The sequence below is a fragment of the Lolium rigidum genome, chromosome 3 (genome assembly GCF_022539505.1).
Source record: "Lolium rigidum isolate FL_2022 chromosome 3, APGP_CSIRO_Lrig_0.1, whole genome shotgun sequence".
Classification (NCBI taxonomy): domain Eukaryota; kingdom Viridiplantae; phylum Streptophyta; class Magnoliopsida; order Poales; family Poaceae; genus Lolium; species Lolium rigidum.
This window is the reverse complement of record NC_061510.1, coordinates 45,115,627-45,126,426: the sequence shown is the minus strand read 5'-3', so window position 1 is coordinate 45,126,426 and position 10,800 is coordinate 45,115,627. Positions and strand designations below refer to the sequence as shown.

Here is a 10,800-nt window from a genome sequence, read left to right as displayed (position 1 = left end):
TTTTCTGTAGAAAAATTATTTGGATGTTTATCGCTATGACTCATGGGGTGGTTCATTACTTCCAACATACACCGTCGGACAGCAGGTTTGCTGCATCTGTACCCCATTTCTATTTGTTAAAACCTTTCCTATTAGTATTTTTGTGCCTCCCATGCAAGTTGACGTAGAAAAATATCCCAGTATAGACGGATCTTTTAAAGGTCATATTTTGAGTTGAGATCTTGACCCTTTTATTTTGTTCTAAATATCAATGAAGCATATGAAGGTTGCAATATGTATTACAACATATCAGTCAATAAGATGTCACTGCATAAATTGCCTGATATTTGGAAACTATAATATACAGGGAAAATTGGTCATCAATTTCTTCGAAAATGGTTATGGCCTTGATCATTTTGGATCCTTATAAATATAATGTAACAATAATCTGAACATCAATACAAAACCTTGCAGTTTGTTCCGACAACTTTAACGCTTGATTCAGGAGTGACTCGACCACCGCCTCTTCTTGCTGAAGCTGACCTCCTTAGCTGCATGGATAAAGTACATGAATTCTTCTTGTCATCTATATCTACTCTTTTTGGTGGAAACATCTTAGGATCTAAAATATCTGACTCCCTTTCATGCTGTTTTCAGGCAGGAATCGGCACCGATGCAACCATGCATGAACACATAAAGAAGCTACTTGACCGTTGTTATGCAACCAAAGATGCAAATTCACGTTTCTCACCAACAAATCTTGTGCGTTTCATGCCATATGGAAGCTCCATCATTCTATTGCACGTATCATATTATGTTGTTTACATGACTGTTATGGCTATAATTATGTTGTTTTAGTGTGTTTAAAACATAGCACCTACTGGATCTTAGCTTGTTTAGCAACCAAACATATGCTTAAGAAGTTCATACCTGCACTTTGTAAAACATGCCTAATTTCTGAACTAAAACCTGAAAGTGCCAATCCAGTTCATGCTACTGCAAATGGAACGTCTTCGGTATTAGTATATTATCTCTCTTTCATTTAGATTCTGAGATTCGTACTCATCAAGTTTTGACAAGTCATAAAATGCCAATTTTTAATTTAGATTATCTTAATTGAGAGTGCCTGATAGCCTTCTCCAGTTTGCAGAAAGTTCAGTTCTTCCACTGATATATTTTCATCATTTCTGTTCGTGTGTGGAAATGCAGGGGGAAGCATTGGTAATGGGTTATGATGAAATGGGGTGAGCTAATTCCTGTACCTCTCTACTTTTGTACTTATATTGGATGAAATATACCTAGTTTCTCAACGAAACTGAAAATTTTAGGTATGAGCTTTGGAAACCTTATTTAAGATCAATGATGGAAGCTGATATGAAAGCAGTTAGTATCGGTACAAAGAGTAAATCGGAAGTACTTGAGGGTTGTTTGCAGCAGATGGAGGCTTGTTTTCGTGATGTAAGTTGTAGTTCCTTGAAGCATTGCATGGTTCTTGTCATGAATTGCATTCGCTACAGTCCCACTCATTTGCTCTGATCATTGGTGCAATGTAGGCAAGGGAAAACAAAGTAAAGCTTCTTGATGCAATGGGGACATTCTTTGCTAGGTTTGGTGGATACCTTTCATTTTCTTCCTTTCTTCTACGGTTCTACGCGTTTGTAGCTTCACTTTGACTATTTTATCTAGGTCAAATAGACCTATCAATGAGACACAACCCGCTGAAGTTGTAAGGCGTTGTGGTTTATGCAACGCCTCTGATATGTTGCTAAAGCGAAGGCCGGTAAAATGTCTCCCAGTGCCACTTTTCATTTCTTCAGGGAGTTGGGATATGTCACACTATGCTCATGTTTGAGCTTTGCTTTTCTTCTTCCAGACTGGTGGTTTTATGGTTGGCTGTGGGGGCTATCCTCTGTGTAGAAATGTAGTATGGCTGCCCGGATCCCTTGCAGAAGCTGCTGTGACACAACACATTTGTCCTACCTGTGTTCCAGGTGGTCATTTAGTTCTCCATTTGTTAATATTGCGCTAGCTACCAGTCTGACATATGTTCATATAGCTTGAATATTCTGATGTTGTTTCCCTCAGCGAAATGTTAATCTACCACATTTACAGGTCCTGTTCGTAAGATTCAGTTCAAGTTCAACCGAAGGGATATCCCACCAAATTATGATGTTGATCACCTAGGTAAATTATCTTAATTCAAGTTGTAGCCTTATACCTATTTTAGTTAACGTGATATAACTTATCAGTGCTTAAGATCATATTTTGAGATATGTATCTTTTACTCTGAATAGGTTGCGTTGGTGGATGTGATGATGTACTCAAAGAACTTACAGAGCTAAGTAGATTTGGAGGTCATAACCAGACTGCAACACCAGGTATGGATGCTTGTCCTTATTCTTTGTTTCATACATGGGACGACTGTTGTGCTCATCTTTTACAGTCAGCTATAAAATGTATCGTGCCTGGGTTTGAATAGTGGTTCTGGTTTTCCCTCATTAAGATAAAATGCTAAGCATGCTTGTTTTGTGGGTCCTTGCTTCTTTTGTCTCCACGGTTTACTTTACTACGCACATGACTGTGATCGTCACTCCATAAAGACCAACTTTGTGACAAATTGTGTTACTTCACAGCACGAGGCCAAAGCCAGACTCAGACTCCAAATGGTGTAAGGCAGGGAACTCCAAGGCAGGATTTACATACTGGTTTTCGTTCAACGGGGCAATTTACTAACGAGCACACACCTGTTATGAACCCCCAAGGTTTCTTCTCAACCCATTACCAGAACTTAAGTATCTCCATGTTTTGTTTTTTCCATTCACATGACCTTAACAATTCATTTCTTAGAGGCTTATTTTATGATACATGACTTTGCAGCAAGAGGTCAAAACCAGAATCCAAGTGGTGTAAGGCAGGGGGCTCCACCTCCAAGGCAGGATTTACATACTGGTTTTCGTACAGGAAGGCAATTTGCTAATGAGCAGACACCTGGTGTGAATCCCCAAGGTTTTCGTTCAACCCATACCCAAAGCTCAAGAAATGCGTCAGGTATGTGAACTGCTAGTTCTCCATTCATATCCAAAGCCGGTGCCTTAATCTTCATGTATTTTCAGATGCGGGTCAAGTATTGTGCACTACATGTGGAGAAGCATGTATATCGCGGACTGCTAATACAGAGGCTAATAGAGGGAGGAAGTTCTATAAATGTCAAAATTCTTGCGGCTTCTTCGCGTATGCTATTCTAACCCCTTATTGTGCAATATTTTTTCCGTGGCATCCATATATACCTGATACAAACTAACAGTCACAATAAATTACCTTATTCTTTCCACTCTACTTGAAACTGTGGATATGCCTGTAGCGCATTACTGCTTACGCAAGCAATTCAACAAGTGTAAAGTAATCACTATTTACATATAGTTTCTTTGCATATATGATGCTGAGCAAGTAGCCTTTTGATATCGAAGAAGAGTGACAAGCTCAGTTGACCGCCTGGTGCTGTTTGTAACTGAGGACGAGGCTTCAGACCTCTTGCCTCATTGTTTTTTGCTAGTCAGCTTTATCCCTCTTTCAGCTAGATTGTTGTTAGCCTTATACAGTAGTACTATTTTTTTATGCCTTCTGGTTTCTGCTTGCTGTTTCTGTTTTGGTTTGTTGTACCTTGCATCAATGTCAACGCGTTTCTTGTAATGCAGATGGGAAGACGAGCTGGAGAACGTGGTGCCCAGGGGCCGTGGGCGCGGTGGCCGCGGTAGCAGCAGCAGGGCATCCGCATCAGCATCGGCAGGCCGGAGAGGCGGTGGGCGAGGCAGGAGGGGCCGCGGCCGGAACGATGACGGTGATGGCATGACGTTCGTTTCAGCGACCGGCGACACCGTGCACGGCTGCTGCTTCACCTGCGGTGACCCTTCCCACTTCGCCAATGTCTGCCCGAACCGGGGGAGATAGTACAGATTGCATGTCGCAGTTTGATGTACGTAGATTCACTAGTGCTAGTTTATGCTAACTCATGTTAGCGATGCTTCATTAGATACAACTCCCACAAAATGTGGGTATTGGATCGGTGCTCATTGATCAGAACGAACACGCATGTGCTGCTCGTGAACTGTCAGGTACGTGAAGATGCGTGAGCTCGTGTCAACTCAGCAATGCTTGCAAAACATCCACGTGCGGTGGATCATAATGGGGAGGAAAAGGCACTTGCCCAAACTTAACGCTTACAAATGTCACAGAGAACCCGATGCTTCCATGGCATGACGAAATGATGGTTCGGTACCTTCCAGATGTATTGTACCCTTGGTGAGCTGCAGTGCAAGTATGCATTCTTGATCCTTGTAAAGCTCACAACGGTTCCAACCTAAAAGTCTTTAGTCAAAAGTGAAGCGGGAAAAATAGATCATGCTACCGCCTTTTTCCTTGCCCCTATTACCATCACGAACCACTATTTTCGTTGGGTGGCTTTCTTGATGCGTGACCAGAGCATTCACCGGCTGGGCGCTAATCTTTTTGCTCAGCAACACTCCGAGGCTTACAGTTGATGACCGCTCGATTGCAGGTTGGAACTTTGAGAGCAAATGCAAATGATGGGTTAAGTGGTTAGGTGCAGCCGTTTGTTTCCCTCTGTGTGGGTTGTCAATCATTCTGATGTTGTCTATCTCACCAGCTCGAAGACTTTGGGTACGCTACAATTTCTATTAGTAGTAAAATTAAAGTAGGGTTAATGTTTCCTAATAATAAAGCGGAACTAATTAACCGTTGATAGTTTAGTTTTGATAGTGAGTGAGACCGCCGGAATATGTACCAAGGAAGCTTTGAATTGTAGCTAGGTTCCACACCTAACGGTGTCGGCAATATATAGCTTTGGAGAGATGCTTCGGTTGCTAGTTGCCACACAGGGGTGTTTATACGTACGTACTGGGAAATCTAGGAAGCGATCTTTCCATGATCGGAAAGATTCGTAACGAGGACGACACGAATAACCGATGGAACCTGCAGGCTAGCTAGCTTTTGTTGTGACCATCATTACACACGCCCACTGATTAACTGCTAATAGCATATATGCTGCATGTGTTGTCCTTGTACCTTTGCTACTGTACGTAGTACATTACACAAGTGTGTCACTGTTACAAGCTGATATGATTACGCATTTATGTATGTCCTCAAGAAGGCTTTACGTTTCTTATTATGCTCTAATCTCTCTCTCTCTCTCTCTCTCTCTCTCTCTCTCTCTCTCTCTCTCTCTGTCTAAGACACTAGTATTAAAAGAGAAGGCTTCAACTCGAAGATTTAAAACACTGATGTGCTAAGAGAAAGATGTACTACTGCTTAGAATCTAGCTCTGAAACTTCGTCAAATTTCCAACAAACAGAACAACTCAAGAATGAAGGCAATTGTTAGAACCAAAGAGTTGTCCGTCGAGTGGACGATCAGCCGAGTTGGGTGATGATTGCAAGGTGAGGAAGATGGATGACTGGCACACGTACAATCGATTAGCACCTGAGCCAGTGTGAGTCTATCGGAATATGATCGAGATATGCAACCTAGTTAATGGTTAGAACGATTTACCTGAGAGAAAACACGGTGGCTGCTCGATCGCGGGGGCGAAAGGCTGCCAACTGCAGAGATTGCAAGCACGGCTGTCGTCTCCAATGGAGAGATTGATGGAAGAACACAGTTGAGTTGGGGGGAATGAAGCCTGGTCCGAAACCGCGCACGCACGGCGTGTCGATCCATCCGGACGCCATACCTGCGTGCTAGGTCTCCAACCAGACAACATACCCCTCAACTGCCATACACGAGAGGTTAGAGAGGGAGAGAGGGAGAGAAAGAGATCTAGAGGGAGAGAGAGAGTTCATATATACGTATGGCCTTATATATATGCACGCAGCTAGCAACGAAGGCAGATATGACATGACGCCGGTAGCTAGCTTTTCCAAACCTTATGGCACACGAGTGTCCACATGCTCCTTTGATTCGCCGTCTGCTGCTTTCACACACTACACTACACCCACATCTTGAAATGAAGGCCACAATAACCTAATTAAACACACTGATCCTGATCGATATAAACTACACATACTAATTGTAGAACGATAAAAAGGGAGAGAGATACGCGGAATATGTTGGATGTTGTATTGAGCCTCTCGGGCGAGTATATATAGGGGTGCAAGTCTTGGAAGCCAAGAAGGCTACCTAGAGATAAGGTAGGAGATGATTACAAATCATCTACTACCAAATATACATATACCAAATATATCTCTAACACTCCCCGTAGTCATAGCGGTAGTGACGTGAACAATGGAAGCGTCACGGATGGTCAGACTGGAGAGAAACCGAAGGTATGAACCAACGGGCTGACACTCCCCCGCAGTCGTAGCGGGAGTGTCGTGGACGATGTCGCGTCGCGGATGCTTGGACTGTAGAGGAAGCCAAGTGCTCGTGCGAGGTGGTAGCCCTTGTGCCGATGTCGACGGAGCCTAGAACAGTGGGCGGTGCAGCCTTGGTGGAGAGTGCAGTGCGAGGGGTTTCCGTGGTCGATATCGTGGCCGATGTCGAGGTAGCCACACATGAAGCCGCAAGCGCATAGTGCGCGAGGAGAGTGACGGAGACGCGTCGAGGCAGTCGTCGAAGAGGGTGTCGATGCTGAAGTCGATGCAGTTGGAGCCGTCGAGGACGAGGTGCTGCCCTAGTTGTGCCAGAACTAGGCGCACGTCAGGGACGGAGGCATACTCCGGTTTTGCCGGAACCGAGTACTCAGGGTGACCAGCAAAGGAGGCCTCTAGAGCGGTGGCGAGACGCAGATCGGCGAAGAGGGAGAGGTGCCGATGCAGTCCGCGGTTGTCGGAGTAGACGAAGTAGTCAGGGACGAGATGATGACGCTGGCGACGAGGTCATGGTGGACGGAGACGCAGAAGGCGGCGAAACCAGCGGCGGCGAAACCAGCGGCGGCCAGGAGTGGCTGATGACCCACAAGTATAGGGGATCGCAACAGTCTTCGAGGGAAGTATTACCCAATTTATTGATTCGACACAAGGGGAGACAAAGAATACTTGTAAGCCTTAACAGCGGAGTTGTCAATTCAGCTGCACTGGAAACGAACTTGCTCGCAAGAGTTTATCGAGTAGTAACAGCTTTATGGCGGTGGAAATAGCGAAATAACAGCAGCGGTGAAATAAAGACAGCAGTAGTGATTATAGTAAACAGCAGGATTAAAATACCGTAGGCACGGGGACGGATTTAACGGGCGTTGCATGGATGAGAGAAACTCATGTAACAATCAAAGCATGGGCATTTGCAGATAATAATAAAACGGTATCCAAGTACTAATCAATCAATAGGCATGTGTTCCATATATAGTCGTACGTGCTCGCAATGAGAAACTTGCACAACATCTTTTGTCCTACCAGCCGGTGGCAGCCGGGCCTCTAGGGAAACTATCTGGATATTAAGGTACTCCTTTTAATAGAGTACCGGAGCAAAGCATTAACACTCCGTGAACACATGTGATCCTCACATCACTACCATCCCCTCCGGTTGTCCCGATTCTTGTCACTTCGGGGCCATTGGTTCCGGACAGCGACATGTGTATACAACTTGTAGGTAAGATCATAAACAATAAATATCTTAATGAATCAATAACATGTTCAGATCTGAGATCATGGCACTCGGGCCCTAGTGACAAGCATTAAGCATAACAAGTTGCAACAATATCATAAAAGTGACATCTACGGATACTAGGCACTATGCCCTAACAATCTTATGACTATTACATGATCAATCTCATCCAATCCCTACCATCCCCTTCAGCCTACGGCGGGGGAATTACTCACACATGGATGGGGGAAACATGGCTGGTCGATGGAGAGGCGTTGGCGGTGATGGCGGTGAAGATCTCCTCCAATTCCCCGTCCCGGCGGAGTGCCAGAACGGAGACTTCGGCTCCCGCGACGGAGTTTCGCGATGTGGCGGCTCTGCGGAGGGTTTCGGCGACTTCGACTTCTCTCCGTGCGTTTTTAGGTCGAACCCGATAAGTAGTCCAAAGGGGGCGTCGGAGGCCAGCCGAGGGGCCACACCATAGGGCCGCGCGGGCCCCCACGGGCCGCGCCGCCATATGGTGTGGGGCCCTCGGGCCTCCACCTCCTTTGCCCTTCGGCTCCGTCGATATTTTGGTAAAATAGGGCCATCTGAAGAAATTCCGAGGATTTTCCCGAAAGTTGGATTTACTGCACAAAAACGAGACACCGAGCAATTCTGCTTGAAAACAGCGTTAGTCCGTGTTAGTTGTATCCAAAATACACAAATTAGAGGCAAAACAATAGCAAAAGTGTTCGGGAAAGTAGATACGTTTTGGACGTATCAACTCCCCCAAGCTTAGCTTATTGCTTGTCCTCAAGCAATTCGAGTTAACAAGCTGAGCGATAAAAGAACTTTCACGAACACATTTGCTCATATGATGTATATATTCTCATGCTATGGCTAATACTTAAGCGAGTTCATAATGAGATACATGCAAATAAGATCATCCAACAACTATGTCAATCATGGAGAGGTACCAACAATTAATAATAAGCACCATGAATCATGTATATAAGCAGGATTGCAATGTTCATAAGAGAATATGATAAAGTGGTATCTCGCTTGCCTGTATTTGATTGGCAAAACATAAATGCCGAGGCACCTCTTGAGTTCATAGAAAGACTAGAAGTAGTGATTGTCAAAGATAAAAGCATCAAAGTTATACCACAATCAATCATATTTTGAGACAAGCATATTATACTAAGAATGACGAGTTGTGCTCTCAAGACGGTGCTCAAAGAAAGAATGGAGACACAACATAAAAGTAAAAGATTGACCCTTCGCAGAGGGAAGCAGGGGATTAACATGCGCTAGAGCTTTTCATTTGTAAAACGAGGAGTAAAATTATTTTGAGAGGTGTTTGTTTTTGTCAACGAATGGTAATGGGTACACTAACTACCTCATCAACCGGACTCACAAGAGCGGCTCCCATTTTATTTATTTTTGGTTGGCACTCCTTCCAACCTTTCTTTCACAAACCATGGCTAACCGAATCCTCGGGTGCCTGCCATCAATCACATACCATGAAGGAGTGCCTTTTTATTTAAGTTTTATTATGATGATGACACTCCCCCAACCTTTGCTTACACAAGCCATGGCTAACCGAATCCTTCGGGTGCCGTCCAACAATCACAAACCATGGAGGAGTGTCTATTTAAGTTAATTAATTTGGGACTGGGAATCCCATTGCCAGCTCTTTTTGCCAAATTATTGGATAAGCGGATGTGCCACTAGTCCATATGAGAGTCCGTCAAAAGTAAATGACAAGGTTGAAAGCTAAACACCACATATTTCTTCATGAGCTATGAAACATTAACACAAATTGAGAAGCATTTTGAAAGTTTTAAAGGTAGCGCATGAGAATTTACTTGGAATGGTTTGAAATGCCATGCATAGGTATTTATGGTGGACACTTATGGAACAACTTGGTTTTCAGGTGTTTGGAAGCACGAGCGGCGTCACCGCTCGAGTACAAGTGAAGGCTAGCAAAAGACTAGGGAGCGACAAATCAAGAGAGCGATAGCATCGTCATAATTATGCTTGCGGCAAAATAAATTAACGGAGGCATAAAAGTGATACAAGAACTCTGAAGCAATATAAATCATCGAGGCTTAATTGACTTTTTGTTCAGTCATATGCATGCGTGAGCATGTGCCACGTCGATATAAATGAATTATTCAGAGGAGGATACCACAATGCCATACTTACTTATGAATAAAACAATGCAAGCAAACATCCATGACATGCTACTCATATTAATAAATTGGAACTAAACATGAGAGATCATGAGCTACTAGACTTTCTCAAATAACATATACCTCACATGAACCAACTAAGCATGCTCATATGGATGAGTATATGTACAAAAATGAAAGCAAATAGAGTTCATACCAGCCTCTCACCACAATCGGATTGTCGTAGATCGTCATTATTGCCTTTTCACTTGTGTAGCTTGGATAATATGAAATGAAAACCACGCTCCAGCCACCGAAGACCATTGAACTCATGATGAACTTTACAAACCAAAGAAGAACAGCAAATATTTTTGGTGTTTTCGAATTAGAAACAAGCACGAAAGAAAACAAGCAAACAAAGCAAAATCTTTTTTTTTTGGGTTTTCTTATAGCAAACTAACGATAGCAAATAAAGCAAACTAAGAGCAAGGAACCAAATAAATAAATGGTGAAGAGAAACAACAGAAATATTTTTGGTCTTTTTGTGTTTTAGGAAAGAAACAAAGTGAAAACAAAAGAATGCAAACTAACAGAAACACAGAAAAGCAGGATGACAGAAATCTGCCAAATCCTGACAGCAGTACAGAAATCGATTTTAACAAAAATCTTCCATTACTCAGACCAAAAAGTGTTCAACTAATGAAAGTTACATAACAACCTGGGGAACATGCTCAAAAATTGGCAACTCAAAATAACGTTCTGGCTGTGCGTACGAATTTTTTTGGTAACAGCACAGAATCTGTTTTTGGACAGCACTTCCCCAAATATCATCTCCCTCTCATTAGAAAACCACTCTAGAGACTAAACAAGTATGTACAAGTATCCAGCAACCATAATATGCAAAGAATGAGTGATGCCGGTATACCTCCCCCAAGCTTAGGCTTTTGGCCTAAGTGGAGTTCATTCCCACGGTCCCCATGAAGTGGTGTCCTCGTAGTATGACGAAGGACGACCCGGTTCCATGTATGTGCTGGAGGAAACGTCGGGGTACGTGACGGTGTAGTCGTAGGAG

The 10,800-nt window shown here is 43.5% G+C and overlaps 1 protein-coding gene and 1 long non-coding RNA gene across 2 annotated transcripts in view; both read left to right on the top strand.

Moving 5' to 3' along the window:
• The window catches only part of LOC124695895 (DNA topoisomerase 3-alpha), a 14,737-nt gene extending 10,760 nt beyond the window's left edge, over nt 1–3,977 (top strand). The window contains exons 15-24 of the mRNA XM_047228700.1: nt 1,308–1,437; nt 1,533–1,585; nt 1,666–1,759; nt 1,853–1,970; nt 2,092–2,163; nt 2,274–2,357; nt 2,613–2,741; nt 2,857–3,027; nt 3,093–3,210; nt 3,675–3,977. Of these exons, the coding sequence (XP_047084656.1) occupies nt 1,308–1,437; nt 1,533–1,585; nt 1,666–1,759; nt 1,853–1,970; nt 2,092–2,163; nt 2,274–2,357; nt 2,613–2,741; nt 2,857–3,027; nt 3,093–3,210; nt 3,675–3,927 (1,222 nt within the window). The 3' untranslated portion in view covers nt 3,928–3,977. The remainder of the gene's footprint in view (nt 1–1,307; nt 1,438–1,532; nt 1,586–1,665; nt 1,760–1,852; nt 1,971–2,091; nt 2,164–2,273; nt 2,358–2,612; nt 2,742–2,856; nt 3,028–3,092; nt 3,211–3,674) is intronic.
• On the top strand, nt 21–742 carry LOC124695896. Its single transcript, XR_007000603.1, has 3 exons — nt 21–85; nt 454–543; nt 637–742. It is a non-coding gene; the product is annotated as an uncharacterized LOC124695896 (long non-coding RNA).
• Nucleotides 3,978–10,800: the final 6,823 nt, after the last annotated feature.